The sequence below is a fragment of the Danio rerio genome, chromosome 7 (assembly GCF_049306965.1).
Source record: "Danio rerio strain Tuebingen ecotype United States chromosome 7, GRCz12tu, whole genome shotgun sequence".
In the NCBI taxonomy this organism is placed as follows: Eukaryota; Metazoa; Chordata; class Actinopteri; order Cypriniformes; family Danionidae; genus Danio; species Danio rerio.
In genome coordinates, this window is record NC_133182.1 from 10702290 (window position 1) to 10723788 (window position 21499).

Below are 21499 nucleotides of genomic sequence, written 5' to 3' on the forward strand. Positions count from 1 at the left end.
TTTTTCATCGCTTCACGTGATTTTAATGAGTCATATGCATCACACCATCTTTCTTTGGTGTTTTCTAAAAAGATTCACTGTATTATCCACATCACTGCATGTTATTTTGATTCTTTCAAAAAAGATTCACTCAATTTTTTTTATCACTTGATGTAATTTTTGAATCGCTCAAAAATGTACACTGAGTCATTTGCATCACCTCATCTAACTTTGATGTTTTAATTTGCTTATTTTGATTCTTTAAAAAAACGATTCACTGAATCTTTTTTATCAGTTCATGTGATTTTAATGTGCTGAGAAAGGATTTATTAAACCATTGGCATCACATTTTATTAGGGTTTTCATAAAAGATTCACTGTATTATTCATATCATATCATGTTATTATGATTCTTTAAAAAAATAAGTTTTGATGCACTCAAAAAAGGTTCAATGAGTCATTTGCTTCACTTTAATTAAATTTGGTGTTTTCAAGAAAGATTAACTTTGTTATTTGCACATCATTCATGTCATTTTGGTGTTTTCAGAAAAGTTTCACTCAATAATTTGCCGTACTGCATGTAGTTTTATTTTTCTCAGAAAAGATTCACTGGATGATTTGCACCACTGCATGTAATTTTAATGTTTTCAGCAATTATTTAATGAATCATTTTGCATCGCTCAATATAAGATTAAAGATGAAAAAAGATTTACTGAATCATTTGCATCAATAAATTAATATTTAACTTTATTCACAGAATCAGGAGTAGCAACAAAATGAATGCATAAACCATCAACTTAATTAAAATTTTATTGGAAGATTTTAAAAAAAGTTAAATGTCCATGCTTTTATCCAGAATGACGTTGAAGGAGTTGGATTGATTTCCCTGGAAACTGAACCCATGGCTTAGTGCTTGTGCTATTCAATTCAAGTTTTTTTGTTTAGTGATTTCCACAACAAATATTGTTTCAAAGCAGCTTTACAAAACCGGCTAGATAAACTCATGAACTAGAATCAAAATCCAAATTCAGAGTAAATGTATAAAGCTACATTGCACCAGTAGCTATGTTTCCATCCAAAAATGCAAAATAACTTTATGCGCAAAACTGGATTATCAGATAAAAGATGTGTGAATAAAGCAGCGTTTCCATCCAACGAGTTGAAGCTTACAAAATCGTCACTTCCTGATTAACTTGTGCCAAATATCAACAGGGAAAAGCTGCGTCGACCTTTTTTTCATTTATTAAATTACATTTGCCTCAGAGGGCAATCCTGACACGCAGTGAACGCGCGGTGGTGATTGAAGGCATGAGAGTCAGAGCACAGATGCTCTTAGTTCTGGAGATCATTAATAATATAATAAAACTAATACTGAAATGGTTACGCCATTTTACAATGAACAAAACAACATTTCAGTTGTTTTACAGTGTGCTCAGCCTGCTGGTTTGTCCATTCACACACATTTTTATCATCACATGATATCTTACAACAGAATCACATGAGTTTTTTTAATGCTCATGCTGGAATTTGTTCAGTAAAAGTGTTTCCATCGCAGTTTATACGCGTCTTTTCTTATCGAATAATAAGTTCAAACTCAGTTATGCGCATGTTTTTTATGCTCATTTTCAAAATTTATGCACATCTTGGCATTTCCATCAACAGTTTTTTTTATGCGCATCTCCAATATGCGCATAAAAGTAGGTAGATGGAAATGTAGCTAATGCTCCAGTTGAATGAAATAAATAGAAATGAATGGATTAACACTAAGTAAATGGAAAAGTTCAGTCTGATCTTGGCTGATTTAACAGGGGATCAGATGAAGGGCGAATGAAGTAGAACATTATGAGAAAGAGAAAAGCACACACAGTTCTTCAAATCTGACTTTATTCTCCTGACTCGGTTGATAGATAAAGTGAAAATTTGCTTTCCCAGAGCTCTTTTATTATATTTTAAGCTCAGAAGTGTCATTTTATTTTATTAGCGAATATTTCTGGAAGTGTTTTGGCTTCTCATCTGTTTCCTTAAATGTGTTCATTTGTGAGCCTGGAGCACAAAACCAGTCTTAAGTTGCACATGTTTATTTCTAGGAATTGCCAAAATTACACACTCTGTAAAAACCGTTTCAGTATTTTGTGTTTTGGGTTTTTTTATGGTTGTGAATTGCATTTTGGGAGCTTCATCTCTGCTCTGTCGACTTTTAATGTTGATAATTCAACTCTACAGTTTAGCAAAATGACTTTTGTTGACATTTTAGTAGTTCGAAATAATTTAATGTATAAGAAATAACAGAAATTAATAGGTCTTTAAAATAACAGAAAGTGTACTGTTTGTTTATTATATTAGATTTTTGTAGCATAATATACGCCCACCTAGACAATTTATCACTTTAAACTATTAAACATGCTCATAAAAGTCACTTTTTACAACTTTTTAAGGTTGAAAGTTGCTGGTCGAAAGATCAAGATCCCATAATGTCAGTTAAAAGCATAAATAATCAATAAAATCTTTGCTAATTTAATGCTAATTTATTATACTAATTTATTTGTATTTGTATGATCCCAATTTACGTACCTTTTTGCATATCATAATTAAAAAAATATGCTAATTTATTTACATATTTCTTTACAATATACTATGTACAGTGGGGGAAATAAGTATTGAACACTTTTTCTCAGAAAACATATTTCTAAACGTGCCGTGTACTTGAAATTTATGCGTAATAAAATTAAAATAACACAGGAAAAAAGTATTGAGCACATGAAAAAAGAGGGGTTTAGAAAGGCAGTGAAAGCCCAGACAGCAGCTGAAATCTCTCAGTAGTTCTTCTGCCCTTCCTCAGTGTAATTCAATATTAGCTGCTGCAGTCCAACATCTACATTAGCAGGAGGATGAAGATGAAAGCAGGGTGGACATTTCAGCAAGACAATGATACAAAACACAGCCTACACTCTCAGAAATAAAGGTACGAGAGCTGTCACTGGGGTAGTACCTTTTCAAAATATTTGTACCTAAAGAGTCCTTAGTGGTACCTCAAAGGTACATATCAGTACCCAAATGCACCTAAAATGCACCTTTGAGGTACCAACATGGACTCTTCAGGTTCAAATATGTTAGTTAGTTTGACTTTATTAATCCCCGGAGGGAAATTCACATGTCACAGCAGAGCTCTCCGTACTAAAAATAGATAAATAAGTTACATACATATAAAAACAATAATAACATTACATTTCATACTGCACACCTTGCACACCTTGGTTCCAAAAACAACGAGTAAACACTTGTACATATCTAATATGTACCTTTTGAAAAGGTATTACCCCAGTGACAGCCCTTGCACCTTTATTTCTGAGAGTGTAGGAAACTCTAAAAATGCTCTCAGAGAAAGAAAATCAAGCTGTAGAATGGGTTAGTCAATCAACTAACCTGAATCCAATATAAAATACAGAATAAAGCTCAGATTTGATAGACGAGACCCACAGAACCATCAAGATTTTTACAGTGTTGAAGTCTGAAAAACTCACACCTGAGCAATGCATGTGTCTTCTTTCTCCATATGAGAGGCGTCTTTAAGCTGCCGTCACCAAAAAAAGCCTTTTATATAAAGTATTAAAGGTTCAGGACACCCCGGAGAACTTTTTTTTTTTTATATTAAAAGATGTGTGTGTGTGTGTTGAGCATCAGTTAAGACAATGTTAGCACCTGTCAGCTTTAATTGTGGGGAAAACTGGATAATTTAGTGCTTTTGTCAGCTAATTTCAGCTTCCGGGTTTGAAATGATTTTTGGGGCGGGATCAAAATCGGCGACGTAGCGCAGAACTGCAAGTGCAATGATGACGCGTCGGTTTCTCATTATTATTCATAGCAGAGTTTTCTTATCCTATGAGAAGAGCCGGCTGCTTAATTATTCATGAGACCTGCCAGACCTGCCAGTGTCAAGCCCGAGCTGTGAGACACGTCACGGACCCACGGCACGGGCACACAGTATTTAGCCGTTCATGAAGGCTCATATGCGTTTGTTTCCATCATCCACGGGGTTTGTTGCATGTTTTCCCCTGCGGTCTTGTCAGGGCCGATCATACAGCAAAGCTGTGTGTGTGTGCTGCTAGCATTTTTGTCGGGAGAGCAGCACGAGAATTAGAGAATGGCGGACGCTGTCTTTTATCAGGAGTTCGTTCACATTCAGACACATCACTGTGCTGCTGTGTTTGCCTAAATCCTCCAGATTACCAGCAGGGCTAATGGTTAAAATAGACGGGTCAGGAGACCTGCTGCACTGAGTCTGCTGGATACAAGGATTGAGGGAGAAGTCCTCATTTATAGTGTTTACATGAACACACTTATCTTTACAATGATATAAATTGTGGTTTTCTGTATATGAAATTACGAATAACAAATGTAGCAGGGCATTAAATCACTGTTCATTTCTTTGCATTTTAACTTTGTAAACTATAAACTCATGCGTCTCCTCTTTGTGTCTCATTTTGTGAGCTAACTGACAACAACAGTTGTTCGCTCCCCTTCTCCCCTGCTGGCCACGCCCACTCCTGCCCGATGCTCGCGGAGCTCCACGCCCATTAATCATGCATCTTTTGAAAAAATTCCGAAGTAGACTTAAACCGAAAGTGGGGGGTGTCATGGCCCTTTAAACGTTTTTCAGATTTGTTTTGTTTTATTTTTATGTTTGTATTGTTGGTGTTTTCACCAAAATCTGGTTCAATTCCATGTCAACAACTATTTTAGAAATATGATTCCCAGGTAAAAACATGACCTGTTCCATACCTATTTTCCCCGCTGTATATATCTGAGAATCAATGGCATCTTTAAATAAAGCAAAGCTGCAGTATCTTGATGTCTACAAAATCCTCCACACTGCTGTTGTTTTGCTTCTGTGTTTTGATGATGTGAAATGCTGAAGGCAACATTTTTGCTGTTGTCCGTGCCGGCTTTTCAAATCAGACTGTAATCCTCATGTGAGCCGAATGTTGGCTTTAAAGTGGCCTTTCTTTGTGTGTTTTTCTGGTTTCAGGAATGGTCTCGGTCCGTCTAAGGAGGGTGAAGCGCAGTACTCTGTTGTTCATTGTACCGGCTACATCAAGGCCTGGCCGCCAGCGGGTACTAATACAGACACACTGACAACAAACACAAAAACACACTGGCGTGACTTTCAGTTCAAAGACACTGAAGCACTGAGACACACTAACAGACACACACACATGCAGACCAACACATATCGAGATTAAATCATTTATTCTACAAGCAGGTCTAATTTAAATACTTATATGCACTTAAGTAAAATCTAAATATATTATAGTAGGCTTATTTTAAGACGTAATATTTAGGTCATTTAATGTTTTCAGTAAAATATGAAATTGCAATAATAATGTGAAGGTTTATTCACATTATACATTTTTCTTGATGTTAAATAAAATAAAATAAATAAATGTTTTGAAAATATTATTATGTTATCTAAATTAGATTCAATGAATCATTTGCATCACTGCATGTGATTTTGAAATATTCAAACATGATTCACTAAATCTTTTTCCATCACTGCAGGTAGTTTTAATGTTGCTGAATAAAAGATTCAGTGAATCATTTACATCACTGCGTGTAGATTTGATGTTACGATAGAAAAATAATTAGTGAATCATTTACAACACTACATAGGATTTTTAAATATCCGAACAAGATTTACTAAATCTTTTCATTGCTGCATATTGTTTCAATGTTACCGAAAAGGATTCAGTGAGTCATTTACATTACTGCATTTATTTTTTAATGTTACAGAAAATAAGATTCAGTGAGTCATTTGCATCACTGCATGTAATTTTGAAATATTCAAACATGATTCACTAAATCTTTTTCATCACAGCAGGTAGTTTTGGTGTTATTTAATAAAAGATTTAGTGAATCATTTACATCACTGCATAGAGATTTGATGTTACTGAAAAAATAATCTGTGAATCATTTACTCTGCATAGGATTTTAAAATATCCAAACATGATTCACTAAATCTTTTCATTGCTGCATATAGTTTTGATGTTAGCGAAAAAGATTCAGTGAACTTATTCACTGAGTCATTTGCATCAGCACATGCAATTTTTTTCTTGTTTCTTCTTTAAAAAGTAGTTTTATTCAAAATTAGATTACAGATTTAGGCTAGCATAACCCAAAGCCAAAATGACCCGAAGCTTCATGTTAAACATGTTTGAATCATTTACATTACTGCATGTGATTTTGAAATATTCAAACATGATTCACTAAATATTTTTCCATCACTGCAGGTAGTTTTAATGTTACTGAATAAAAGATTCAGTGAATCCTTTACATCACTGCATGCAGATTTGATGTTTGAAAAAAGAATCGGTGAATCATTTACTCTGCATAGGATTTTGAAATATCCAAACATGATTCACTAAATCTTTTCATCGCTGCATATAGTTTCAATGTTACCGAAAAGGATTCAGTGAGTCATTTACATCACTGCATATATTTTTTAATGTTACAGAAAATAAGATTCAGTGAGTCATTTGCATCACTGCATGTAATTTTGAAATATTCAAACATGATTCACTAAATCTTTTTCATCACAGCAGGTAGTTTTAATGTTATTGAAATTAAATATTTAGTCAATCATTTACATCACTGCATGCAGATTTGTTGTTACTGAAAAAAGAATTGGTGAATCATTTACTCTGCATAGGATTTTAAAATATCCAAACATGATTCACTAAATCTTTTCATTGCTGCATATAGTTTTGATGTTAGCGAAAAAAGATTCAGTGAACTTATTCACTGAATCATTTGCATCAGCACATGCAATTTTGTTCTTGTTACCTCTATAAAGTAGTTTTATTCAAAATTATATTACAGATTTAGGCTAGCATAACCCAAAGCCAAAATGACCCGAAGCTTCATGTTAAACATGTTTGAATCATTTACATCATTATAAGTAGTTTTGATTTTACGTAAAAAAAAAAAAAAGATTCAGAGAATCATTTACATTTCTACATGTAGTTTTGATGCTACCGGAAAAGATTCAATGAATCATTTACCACCACTGCATGTAATTTAGAAAAATCTAAAAATTATTCACTGAATCATTTGTGTCGGGGTAGAATTATTATTTTTTTGAATCAGCAATAGTAATATATCAGATTCATTTAGGTTAGCATAACCCAAAAACCAAAATGACTGAAACCTCATGTTGAACAAGTTTGAACCTCTTGAACTCTCTTAACTCTGTGTTAAATTCTCATCGAATCGACAGAGAGTTCTGGAGTTCTGGATGGCTCCCACATGACTCCAGATCCAGATCTCTCCAGCCCGAGATTCATATTAGCACAACAGCAGGTGAAAGACAGATATTGAGCAACCCTGAACTCAAAGCCCAAAATGTGAACTTTCTTGCCTCATATCTCAGCTGGAGGTTCTCCAGGTCTCCTACAAATATGTGTGTCATGGAAATCAATCGCACATGCTCCACATCCTGCTTGTTGCATAACGGCACAAAAACTAGGCTAAAAATAACCAGCGGCGCTCGATCGTCAGCTATTATCGCGTCTTATTGGAATGCGGTGATCTAAACGGAGACATCGCGTATCGTGTTCATAACACGTTATGAACGGTTAACAAACTCTGTGGAAAGAGCAGATGGGATGTTCATCAGTGAAAACAAATACAAGACTTTATGTATGTGTTTTTATTAGTGTGATATGCAAACCAATGAATCCTGTCTGCTGGTATAATGTCACTTTTGTGCAAATTAAAGGCAGTAAATTAATTGTAAACATCAGTGCATCTGGCTTGTTGTTTGATTTTCAGCGTGTCATTTGTTTAGACTAAACAGTGATAGATATAAACAGCCGTGCCTGTTTGATTTGCAGCACAGACTCATTAGTTTTGCAAACTAGTGTTGATGAATTGAGTTGTATTTTACTCGAGGTGACATGTTTGCCGTGTGAATGTGGGAGCAGACAGTGAAATGATGACAATGGGACAATAAATTGCCCTTACGTGTCTCTGCTCTATAATAATATCATTCTATGTTTGTTCATCGTCTCTGATGGATGCACTGCATATAAAAACAAACACATCACACAGCCAATATGAACCCTTAATGAAGCGATTCGTTCAATTAATTAGTCAAAATGACTCACGAGTTACCAGTTTGACTTGCATTGATCTTATAAATAAAATATCGGTGTCCTGAAATGTTTTTCCCATTAATTTCTGCTATTCTTCTATTGAATTGGTATATAAAAAAACTTAACATAAAAGCAATAAAGCCAAAAAAATATGCATATTGTATAGAAAATACACTTACTGGTCACTTTAATAGGTACACCTGTTCAACTGCTTGTTAATGCAAATTTCTAATCACATTGCAGCAACTCAATGCATTTAGACATGTAGACATGCCTATCAAGACGATCTGCTGCAGTTCAAACAGAGCATCAGAATGGGAAAGAAAGGGGATTTACGTGACTTTGAGCGTGTCAGATGGTCTGGTCTGAGTATTTCAGAAACTGCTGATCTACTGGGATTTTCACGCACAACCATCTCTAGGGTTTACAGAGAATGGTCCGAAAAAGAGGAAATATCCAGTGAGCGGTAGCTCTGTGGGGGGAAATGCCTTGTTGATGTCAGAGGAGAATGGCCAGACTGGTTCCAGCTGACAGAAAGGCAACAGTAACTCAAATAAGTGCTTGTTACAACCGAGGTCTGCTGAAGAGCATCTCTGAACACACAACATGTCCAACCTTGAGGAAGATGGGCTACAGCAGCAGGAGACCACACCAGGTGCCACTCTTTTCAGCTAAGAACAGGAAACTGAGGCTACAATTCACACAGGCTCACCAAAATTGGACAATAGAAGATTGGAAAAACGTTGCCTGGTCTGATTAGTCTCGATTTTTGCTGCGGCATTTGGATGGTAGAGTTGCCTTGTATCAACAGTTCTGGCTGGGGGTGGTGGTGTAATGGTGTGAGGGATATTTTCTTGGCACTCTTTGGGCCCCTTAGTACTAATTGAGCATCTTGTCAACACCACAGCCTACCTGAGTATTTTTGCTGACCATGTCCATCCCTTTATTACCACAGTGTACCCATCTTCTGATGGCTACTTCCATGTCATAAAGCGTGAATCATCTCAGGCTGGTTTCTTGAACATGACAATGAGTTCACTGTACTCAAATGGCCTCCACAGTCACCAGAGCTCAATCCAATAGAGCACCTTTGGAATGTGGTGGAACAGGAGACTCACATCATGGATGTGCAGCCGACAGATCTGTAGCAACTGCGTGATGCTATCATGTCAACATGGAGCAAAATCTCTGAGGAATATTTCCAGTAACTTGTTCAATTTATGCCATGAAGGATTAAAGCGGTTTTGAAGGCAAAAAGGGGTCCAACCAGGCACTAGTAAGGTGTACCTAATAAAGTGGCCGGTGAGTTTAGATTCCAAGCCTTTCATAGTGTTTTACATTTTGTGAACATGTACAGCTTTTATTTATGTAAAATTAAAACGGACACTTTTTCTTAAATACATATTAATTAACACTTCAAAAAAAGATTCACTGAATTATTAGCATTGCTGAATGTAACTTTATTGTTTAAAACAAATATTTGCTGAATCATTTTACATCAGTTTCCACAAAGTCATCCACAAAGACACTAACTGTAGAACTGAACGTAGAATAATAACAATTACACTGTGAAAGGCTGCACAGTAGCTCAGCACGGTGGCAGTACTGTCGCCTCACAGCAAGAGGGCCACTGGTTCGAGTCCCAGCAGAGTTTCCTCTAGGTCAGGGGTCTCAAACTCAATTTACCTGGGGGCCGCAGGAGGCAAAGTCTGGGTGAGGCTGGGCCGCATAAGGGATTTCACAAAAAAAGTCCTCAAATGTCATTATTAACAGTTTTAATTATTTCTTCTGAACATGAAGTGTCCTGAACATTAATAGAACATTGAGTGAAGATTATGAACAGTTCTTCTGAACATGGCATCTTTTGCCTACTTCTTGCTGCCAGAGACTTGACAGCGCTTCTTCTCACAAATCTGAACCACATTTGGCTTTAGAGCGGAAGCAGTTGAGACCCTCAGTATGGCTTGAAGATGATCATCATTAAGTCTAGACCTGTACTTTGACTTATTGAAGTCCTAGGGAAAAAAGTGGGGGAACTCACTCAAAACTTCCATTCCCTCACCTAAAAAAAAGGCGTATATATATGTATAAATAAAACACCCCCACCCCACTCCAGTCACATCAGTCTGTACCAGTCTGTATCTACCTATAATATCAATATATATAAGATGCAGGGCAGGCACGTGCACACATAGGGCTCAACCTGTGCAGAGCACATGCCCTTTTTAGTCTTGCATAGAAAGTGCCCTTCCAAAATGATCAAAAGTGCCCCCGCGACGCGACACACCCTCGGTCCCGCCCTTCAGTAGGCGCGCGATAACACAGCTCTTGAGTACGCGCGCGACAACACAGCTGATCAGAACGCGCGCGACAACGCGCATTGAGTGACAAGCGCGCTGTGTACGGATAGAATCAGCGGAGCGGGGAGCGCTCTCTCTCCCCGCTCCGCTGATTCTGTCAGAGTACAGCGGTCGGCGTGGGCCACAAAATATTGCACTGAGGGCCGCAAATGGCCCGCGGGCCGCGAGTTTGAGACCCCTGCTCTAGGTGCTCCGGACATGCGCTATAGGTAAATTGGATGAGCTGAACTGGCTGTAGTGTATGAGTGTGTGTGTGAAAAAAGGGAGTACTGGTGTTTTCCAGTACTTTGTTGCAGCTAAAAGGACCCAGACCCTGTATAGCTGGGTGGTTTTCGGTTTTGTCCCCCCCTCTTTTGCGGTATCGGCCGCGGCGGGTGGAAAATGGGGCGGGTCGGGCAGCGGGACAACAAATGCTAAATATTAGCGGGAGAGGTCGGGTTTGGGTTAAAACCTGGCGGGAGCGGGATTCAAAATGTTGTCCTGCGCAAATCTCTACTTCCAGCTGCATCCCATTACTGAAAAACACTCATACACTCTCATTCACACACACACTCATACACTATGGCCAATTTATTTTACCCACTTCACCAATAGCGCATGTGTTTGGACTGTGGGGGAAACCAGAGCACCTGGAGGAAACTCATGCCAACACTGGGAGAACATGCAAAACTCCACACAAAAATATTGACTCGAACCAGCGACCTTCTTACTGTGAGGCGACAGTGCCAGCCAAGATGCCACCCATGAATTATGTTACCAAGCACAATATTTACAATGCATTAACAAATCTTAAACTATGATTTCACACAAGTATTGTTCAGTATTAGTTCATGTTAGTAAATATCTATGTGTAATCACCTTACAGAAACTTATTTTAGTCATCAGCCTTAGTGAGGTCAAGGCAAGCAAGTCGAGAAGAAATTGTTGTAATGTAATTAAAAGGAGATTAAATGCTTTACGATCATGCTTAAAACAAACTCCAGGACATGAATCTCTCCATCTGCTGCTACTGCATGTGTTGTTTATTCCAGATGAACACGGCACCAGCATCCAGGAACAATAACAGCTTCGCTACTAGATTTTAGATGACAAAAAGAAATCAATTGTGACAAATGTGACAAAACTGCCCAGCAGATGCTATTTGTAGGATCAAAAAAAAAAAAGTTTTGCAGGTATATTTCTGAACAATGTCCTGCAACAGAACATCTTGTAAAAAAAAAAAATTGCAACATGTATGAATAAACATCTGTTTTCAATATGTTTCCTCATCCCTAAAGATGTTTGCTTTGTATGGATGTGTTTAAATACACATTAAGAATGCATTTGTGTCACATTTGTATCGCACATTCTAATAAATGGACAGAAAACAGCTTAATTGGTTTACATTTGAGTTGCAGAAATACAGAAATGTTCCAAGCTGGGAATTATGGGAATTAACAGGAATGTTTAAAAGTTATTAAAAAAAAAGTCACAAGCCTCACAGTTGTCATGAAGGGTAATACCTGATATACATACATTAAAACCTTTAAAACAGCATTTTTTCTGCTGTAAACTTTAGAATTTTAACATGGCAGTCTAGGAAGATTTGCTTGTTTCTTGAGCCAGCCCCTAGTGGCTAGTCAATGAATTGCAAAGACATAAATTCCAGGAGACTCTGACAAAAATGTGGAGCAGATGCAATTAGTTGGATTCAAGTGGCCACGGCCTTAATTATGCAGAATTTTATGGCTCCAAATAAATTAGACCAATGAGTTATAAACATTTCACACAGTTTCACACAGTAAAAAGGTAGTTTACCTTTCACTCACAGTTGTCATGAAGGGTAATATTAGCTTTATACACCAAAACCATTTTAGTAGCAGGCTGCAAACACGTTTTTTTTCTGTTCTCCAGTTGGGCATTTTAACATGACAGTCTATGAGGATTTACTTGTTTCTGGAGCCAGCCCCCAGTGGCCAGTCAATGAATTGCAAAGTAGTATTTTCTTTTCACATTTGTTTTATACATTTGAATAAACTGACAGAAACAGCTCAGTGAGTTGCTTAGTAAGCTGGATACTTAATGAGAATTAATGGTAAAATATAGGAATTATTAGGAAATGTATGGGAATTAATAGGAATAAACTGGAAATGTAAATAATAAACACAGCACAACATCCAGTAACAATAATTATAGTTTTGCTACTAGATTTTAAATTACTAAAAGAAATAAATTCCAGGAGACTATGACAAAAATGTAGTGCAAATGCTATTAGTAGGGTATCTTAAGATGTTTGCGCTTTTTTTTTTTTTACTTTTAACTTAACTTCACATTAAGGACTCGTTTGTTTCACATTTGTATAAACTGACAGAAAAAAATGCTTAGTGGCTTAACATTAGGGTTGCAGAATAACAAAAAAAAAAATCAAAGCTGGATACTTGATGGGAATTAATGGTAATAAATGGGAATTAACAGAAATGTATGAGAATTAAAGGAAATAAACAGGGAATTTGTTCCAAATAAACACTGCACAACATTCAGTTCCACTACTAGATTTCAGATGACTAAAATAAATAGTTTCCAGCAGACTATAACATGACTGGCTGTTTCTCAATATGCGTTCTTCAGCGGTCTTGCGTCCTCGTGTTCTCGTGTAACGTCATCATCAGCTGCCTAAGTTCAGTTCCAATACTCAAGACCGCAAGTACGGAGGAAGCGTGAAACTTCCCGGATGTGATCTTGATATCGAGGACGCACCGCTGCAGACTTCAGCAGCGAGCTCGCTCTGGAAGTCCCAGAAGTCATTGCGACTGGAGGTGGGAAGCGCAGCATTTTATTTAGATTTATCATTAAAGTTCAGAGATATCACTTATTTACCTGAGGAGTTTCCCTAAATGAAACGGTGAAAGTAAACATTTCCATGACCATCTTAATAAAGGAATAAACATATTAAGGGTGTTTGTTTGCTGAAATTCGTATTAAAATCTATTTTATTTATATTGTGAGTATATTTATGATGTTTTTATGCACAGTATATATTTTGAAAAGGGGAAAAACAATAAATTGTTGTATGAGTGCTGTAATGTTTAAATATTTTACCATTTAAAACACATGAAGGTCATGTGACCATCAGGAAGAATGCAGCATCTCATTTCTCAAAGGACGTGTTCTCTGCCCTCGCGGTCTCCTGAGTTTGTTCTTCCGAGGACACCTGGCAAGACCGGTCTCCACAATAACACAAATCCGTTCTCTGCGTTCTTGGAATTGAGAAACAGCCTGTAACAAAAATGTTGAGCAGTTGCTGTTATTAAGATTCAAGTCGCCACATCTTTAATTATGCAGAATTTTTGGGCTTAATTTAAATTAAATGATTGAGTTATAAAATGTTCATGTTATAAAGTTCACAGCCCTTTGGCCGCCGGGAAGAAGGAGGCGGAGAACCGACGGAGCTTTAAAATATTTATTAATAACAGTGACGGCAGCTCCTCACGGAGACTGCCGTCTAAACCCAAACAAACGGACGGCAGCTCCTCACGGAGACTGCCGTCAAACTGAAAGCAAAAGTAATATATGTCCGGGCTCGGTCCTCTCTCGGCTTCCTCTGCCATCGTTCCTCCTTTTATCGTCCAGAGCTCCTTCCGTGGGATCCGAAGCAGGTGCGCACCGCAGGTGTATCCACTTACGCGGTGGCCTCACTCCGTTCCCACAGCTCTCGGCCACGCCCCCTCGCCACAGTTCACAAGCCTCGCAGTTGTCATAAAGGGTAATATTAGGTGTATACAGCGAAACCATGTTTATACTAGGCTGCAAACACCTTTTTTTCTGCAGTAAAGTTGGGCATGTTAACATGGCAGTCTAGCAGGATTTGCTTGTTTCTGGAGCCAGTCAATGAATTGCAATTTCAATTACTTCAGTATTAAGGCTGATGTATACTTCTGCATCAAGCGCACATGTATGGTCCGGCGCAGCCTTCATGCGTTGCAAAGCCCTCGCCGTGGCTGACACTGACACGCACCTCCCAAAAAATTTTAACTACATGTTGCAATGACGCGTAGCGTAAGCTCTGGGATTTCTCGGCTTGTTAGCAGAAAGCCGCGAGCCCGATGAAGTGAGTGTTTATGAGTGTCTAGTCTCATGAAGGAGCTCCAGATGCAAACTTTTTTTTTTGTGTTTGCCTTATGATTAAATTTATTGCACGTCTGCTAGTTCCCGCTTCTGAATAAGCGAGTTTTAGCTACTTGTAGCGTTCAGAAAAAAACTAACATCCCTGAAGAAACTTGACACAGAGGAACATAAAAACCTGCCACCAGCTAGCATTTCGGAGGTGTTATTGCAGAGCAACAAAAACAGCATGCAGAAGTATAAATGCATGGCATTGCGCTGTGAGTAACGCCGATCACTCAATGCAGAAGTATAAACCAAACTTTAGGTGCTGCTTAACTGGATTGCTCACACATTTCCAAGCAGCATATCTTGCAACAGAGAACATCTTGTTAAAAAAAAAAGTGTATGAATAAACATGTTAGTCATCAGGCAATACTAGAGCATCTAACTATATGACTGTGTCTGATTTGCACATATTTTCAGTGTGCCATCAGTGTTTGTTCGGACAAATGACTCATGTTTTTTTTTTTGTGTGTGTGTGTGTGTTTTTCAGGCATGACTATTCCAGATGAAGACACAGAAGCAGGTCAAACTAGCAAATACTGCTTGGTTGCTATTGGAAGACTGCAGGTATGTGTGCCGGTCGTAAATTCTCAAACTATGACATGTATAGCTATAAAAACAGGGATTAAATGGGTTGAGTTGTTAAAACGCCTTGTAAATTGTGAGTAGTGTCATATAAAATCCACATATATACAGTGTTGTTTTTTAGCACATGCAAAACCACTTGTTGGTATCAAAGATGATCTTTTAAATTGTCTTAATTTTTTTTATTCTCAGCATTTTATTTAGGCTTTTTTCTTGATATTTACAAGTTTATTTCTAAATGTCTTAATGTCTTCTTGTTCCACAGAATTGAATGAGTTTATTCTTAACATTTATATTTAATTTAATTACTTTTCTCATAACAAATTATTTTATTCTCAATTTAATAACTTTATTCTCAACATTTTATAATTATTTTTTTTTAATGTAGTTTTTTTTTTTTAAACATAAGGACTTAAATTTTAAGAAAGTTAAAGTTTAAAGTTATTCAGTTCCAGTTTTCGTTCAAATTTTTTACTTACGAAAAATGAACAACTATATTCTCAAAATGTAATGGGTCTATTTTCAACGTTTTTCTTGAAATTTAGAAGTCTATTTGTCATAACATAGGGGGCTTCTCAGAGTTTCTCAGAATTGTATGAGCTTAATTTCAACATTTATTTATTTTTTTATTTAGTGACTTTTCCATACAATAAATGATTTTATTCTCAATTTAATGACATTATTTTCAACATTTCATTACATTAGTTTATTTTTTTTAATTTACCATTTTTTTTCTTGAAACATAATAACTTCTTACATTTTTAAATTTGTTAAATTTAAGAACACATTCTAAATAAAATGTCAAGAATAAACTAATTCAGTTCCAATGATTTTTTTACAAAAAAGTTCTTAAATTTAACTACTTTATTCAAAACATAACAACTCTGTTCAACAATTTTGTTCTTGAAAAAATAACGACTTCATTCTTGAAGTTTAATAAAATTTTGTTTATTTATTTTATTTTTTATTTTATTTACTTGTTTTTTTTCTCAAAGCAAGTTGCTTTATTCTCCAAATGTACGGAGTTTAATTTGACACCTTAGTCCCTAAAGTATTTTATTACTTTTTATTATTGCTTGGCCCTAAACCTCTTCCAGGCATTAGGTCTCATTCACAAAACATTTGTAATTTAAGCTTATACAGACCTTACTGAAACCTCACCTCTGGGTTCACAAATGCATTTGATTTAATAGTTAAACGTGAGTTTAAGAAATTCCAGTCATTCGTAAATAGTGCACGAAATCATTGACAATTAGTGTAAGCCAGGTCTACTCATTAAAGTCACACAAATTAAGTGTCCAGGAATGCAGTGAGATATTCTGAACTCCATTCAAAGGTTTGGCTAAAAGACTAATGTGTGTCCAGTAAGGATTTTTAGCCATGCAGCTTCATTATGCCAGACTCTCTTTTAAAAAGTTGACCAGTGGGTCATGAACTCTATAAAAAATAAATGAGTGGGCAAAAAAGACAACCTTTTTTTCTATAAACTAACATTTGTAGAATATAAACACTGCCAGAAGAGGCATATGAATCATTTACAAAAGCTGTTTGCAATCAAGAAATCATTTAAATAGGATCTGCCTGACAAAGTGAAGTAGACCAAAAGATCCTCAAAAAAAACTAGATGTGGAGATTCAAAGAAAATAATTGTGACCTACCCATGTGGAAAGGTTATAAAGCATTAAAACATGCACGACCTTATTCTATACATTTGCTTGATTATCTAAAACATGAAAGCGTGACAAACATGCAAAAAAATAAGACTTCAATAAGGGGCAAACACTTTATCACCAGTCTTGCCAGATGTAGCTGACTGATTCCAGCCCAAAAACTATCCAAAACCCACCGAAATGCAAAAAAAAACCCACCCAGTCATCTGGAAATCACACTAAGTGACAGTCCCGAGAACACATTAGAGGGGGCAGGCGTTGAGTTGCAAAACTGCCCGAATTTTTGATACCCTTATGTCATTATTTCATTTTACACCTGCACGATCATGTTCAAAACCGTCCAATCTGGCAACACTGTTTATCACACTACTTTAAATATATAGACAGTTGAATTATTAGCCCCCCCCCCTAAATTATTAGCCCCCCTGTTTATTTTTTTCCCTAATTTCTGTTTAATGAAGGGGAGATTTTTTTTCAACACATTTCTAAACGTAATAGTTTTAATAGCTCATTTCTAATAACTGATGTATTTTCTCTTTGCCATGATGACAATTCATAATATTTTACTAAATATTTTTCAAGACACTTCTATACAGCTTAAAGTGACATTTAAAGTCCTAACTGGGTTAATTAGGTTAACTAGGCAGGTTAGGGTAATTAGGCAAGTTATTGTATAATGATTGTTTGTTCTGTAGACTATTGGGGGAAAAATTGCTTAAAGGGGCTAATAATTTTGTCCTTAAAATGGCTTTAAAAAAATTTAAAACTGCTTTTATTCTAGTCAAAATAAAACAAATAAGACTTTCTCCAGAAGAAAAAATATTATCAGACATACTATGAAAATTTCCTTGCTCTCTTATACGTCATTTGTGAAATTTAAAAAAGAAAAAAAAATCAAAGGGGGCTAATAATTCTGACTTCAACTGCGTATATACACTGTATTAATACAACACTTGATATTCCTGTGAGAGAAACCAATGATCTATGATGCATTTATGCTTAGTTCAGCTTGATCCGGAGTTCAGTTTATCTTGATGAATTATGATAAGTCTGGGATTTTAAAATGTATGTAATGCTTGCTCTGGACAGGAGACGTATTAGTATATTTAGCATCTGTCGTTTACCTAAACATATTTGTATTTCTTGTCACATAATATATCTAGGAACTTAATTCATCTGTCATTATAATAAAGTGCCTTGTCAGCTCTCAAATAACAAATAACTCTCTATACTCAGGGTCACTGCAGAAAAGTATTACTTTCTTTAATCTATTTCTACAACTCGCGAATATTTAATACATTTCAAACAATGGTGCAAGTTTGTTTCAATATACATAGCATGGATTTTTTTTTAATCGATTGATTTAAATATTTTTTTATTTATTAAAAAAATCATAAATCATTAGACTTGTCATGAAAGTAGGCATGCAACATTTATCCTATTTGTTAACATTTGCAAAACACATTGAAATTAACAATAGTACATTAATAACTCAAACAAAAAGCTGGTTATTGAAGTAATAATTTGTCCTGATTAACACGCAAACCTATACCCCATAAAAGCAACAGACTTTGATTAAAAATCAGCTTATTAAAATGTAATAATTAGCAAATCTGACTATTTATTTGTCGGTTGTGATGTTAAACGAATCACTGAAAAGATGAAGATCATTGCAACATATCTTACTGCTCATATATTATCCTGCAGGACACATTTTTATAATTCTTTGGATCAAGAAAACATCTGTTTTCAATGTATTTCCTCAACCCTTTCTTATTTCGAGATGTTTGCTTTGTCTGGAGCTGCTTTAATCCACATTGTGAACTCATTTGTGGGGCACATCACACATTTTAATAAACTGACAGAAAACAGCTTTTAATGTGTTTACATTGGAGTTGCAGAATTTCAGATATATTCAAAGCTGGAAACTTTCCATAGAAAAATAGGGGAATTAATGAGAATGTATGGGAATTACAGGGAAAAAACTGGAAATATATTCCAGATAAACATGACACAACATCCAGGAACAATAACAGTTTCACTGCTAGATTTTACATGGTAACTGATGGCAAAATATAGGAATTAACAGCAATCTATGGAAATTAAACAAAATAAACTGAAAATTTATTCCAGAAAAACACAGCACAACATTCAGAAACAGTAACTGATTTGTTACTAAACTTGTTTAAGTAATTGGTGGCAAAATATGGCAATTAACGGGAAACTATGGGAATTAAATGGGAATAAACTGGAAATTTATTCCAGATAACACATCATACCCTCCAAGAACATTAACAGATTTGGTACTAGATGTTCCATGGTAATTAATAGCAAAATATGTGAATGTATGGAAATTAAAGAAAATAAACTGGAAATTTATTTCAGATAAATACCTCACAACATCCAGGAACAATAACGATTTCGCTACTAAACTTTCCATAGTAATTAATGGCAAAATTTTTAAATAAATGGGAAAATATGGCAGATAAAAGAAATGTATGGAAATGAAAGGGAATAAACTGGAGAGTTGAAAAATATATATAGTTGATTTAAATCTTGCAGGATAATCTTGATTAAGGCCACCGTATTTAATGCAATTTCAGTTAAATGCTCCAAACATCCAGGAACAATAACAGTTTCGCTACTAAACTTTCCATGGTAAATAACGGCTAAACATGGGAATTGACAGGAATGTATGAGAATTAAAGGGGAATAAACTGGAAATTTATTCCACATAAACACCACAACATCCAGGAACAATAACGGTTTCGCTTCTAAACTTTCCATGGTAATTAACGGCAAAGTATGGAAATTAATAGAGATGTATGACAATTAATCTGGAAATTTACCAAAATGCTGATTAGCCTGTAACAGGGAATGTAATTGTATACAGTTGATATAAATCTTGCAGGATAATCTTGGTTGACACCACCATATTTAATGCAGTTTCAGTTAAATGCTTCAAACATTCAGGAACAACAGTTTCGCTAATAAACTTTCCATGGTAATTAACAGCAAAATATGGGAATTAATGATAGTATATAAGAATTAAAGGCAATAAACTGGAAATTTATTTCAGATTATCATGGCACAACATCCAGGAACAATAACATTTTCACCACTAAACCTTTTGAAATAATTAAGGGCAAAATATGGGAATTAGCAAGAATGTATAGGAATTAAGTTGGAATAAACTGATATTTTTTTTTAGATAAACACCTCACAACATGCAGGAACAATTACAGATCTGCTACCAGGTTTTCCATCTTAATTAACGGCAAAATATGGGAATTATTGGAAAATATATTGCAATTAAAGGTAATTAACTGAAAATTTATTCCAGAAAAACATGGCATAACATCCAGGAACAATATTAGTTTCTCTACTAAACGTTCCATGGTTATTAAAAGCAAAATATGGGAATTAACAGTAATCTATGGGAATTAAAGATAATAAACTGAAAATTTATTTCAGATAAACACGGCACAACATCCAGGAACAGTAACAATAGTTATTAGTAATAGTTTCACTGCTAAACTTTCTATGATTTAAAAAATGACAAAATATTGAAATAATTGGAATTAAAAGGAAATCAATTGGAAATTTACAAAATAGCAGATTAACCCAAAACAGGGGATGTAATTGTGTATAGTTGATTTAAGTGTTGCAGGAGAATTATGGGTGACACCATTACATTTAATGCAATTTCAGTTAAATGCCTCTTCATGTAAAATTGCTAAACTCCTCATTTGTAAGTCGTTTAGACAAAAGAATCAGCTAAATAATTAAATGAAATGACTAAATGTCTACCCTGCCCATTCCTCAATCACACACACTCAGGGGATGGAGAATTACCCTGTTTACTTCACAGTGAAGCCACATCTTTGCATTTGAATCAAACATTACATCCATTCAGTTTAATAAATACTCTCCCACATCTTAAACCATACAGACAACTGTAACTAATGTTTTGACGATCCCATGACAGTGTTGCGCAATAAAGCATGCATCTGCTGGTTTGAGAACCAGACCATCTGTTTGTATGTAAAACTCTTCATCATCTCGTCCCTCAGGTGACCAGCTCTCCTGTTTCAATGGATATGAACGGACTTTCAGTTCCGACTGAATTCCTTTCACGCCACAATTCGGATGGCATCATCACATTCGTGGACCCTCGATGCATCAACGTGATTGGCTACCAACCTCAGGTCATTATCACCTTGAAACTTCATATTAAATGAACACCACACGTTTTTATTGAAAATATAGGCTCCTTTTACAGCTCTCCTAGAGTTAAACAGATGAGTTTTACCATTTTTTAATCCATTGAGCTGATGTTTGGGTCTGACAGGAGCACTTTTAGCTTAGCTTAGCACAATTAATTGAATCGGGTTAGACCAGGGGTGTCAAACTCAATTCCTGGAGGGCTGAAGCCCTGCACAGTTTAGTTCCAACCCTGCTCCAACACACTTACCTTTAGGTTTCAAACAAGCCTGAAGGACTAGTTTAGATCAAAATTAGTTTGATCAGGTGTGTTTAATTAGGGTTGGAACTAAACTGTGCAGAGCTGCGGCCCTTTTGGAACCGAGTTTGACACCTGTGGGTTAGACCAT

General features: G+C 35.8%; 1 protein-coding gene and 1 long non-coding RNA gene across 8 annotated transcripts in view; one reads left to right on the forward strand and one right to left on the reverse strand.

Moving 5' to 3' along the window:
- The window catches only part of arnt2 (aryl-hydrocarbon receptor nuclear translocator 2), a 179285-nt gene that overhangs the window by 76844 nt on the left and 80942 nt on the right, over positions 1-21499 (forward strand). For all 7 annotated transcript variants that reach the window (XR_012382515.1, XR_012382516.1, XM_009302938.5 and 4 more), the window contains 3 exon segments: positions 5005-5090; positions 15122-15198; positions 20960-21094. Coding sequence is in view for 5 of the 7 variants with exons in the window: in XM_009302938.5 (XP_009301213.1) it covers positions 5005-5090; positions 15122-15198; positions 20960-21094 (298 nt within the window). In the remaining 2 variants the exon portion in view is untranslated.
- LOC141375308 (uncharacterized) lies at positions 11632-18790 on the reverse strand. Its single transcript, XR_012383142.1, has 2 exons — positions 18654-18790; positions 11632-13104 (listed from the first exon to the last, which is right to left on the reverse strand). It is a non-coding gene; the product is annotated as an uncharacterized lncRNA (long non-coding RNA).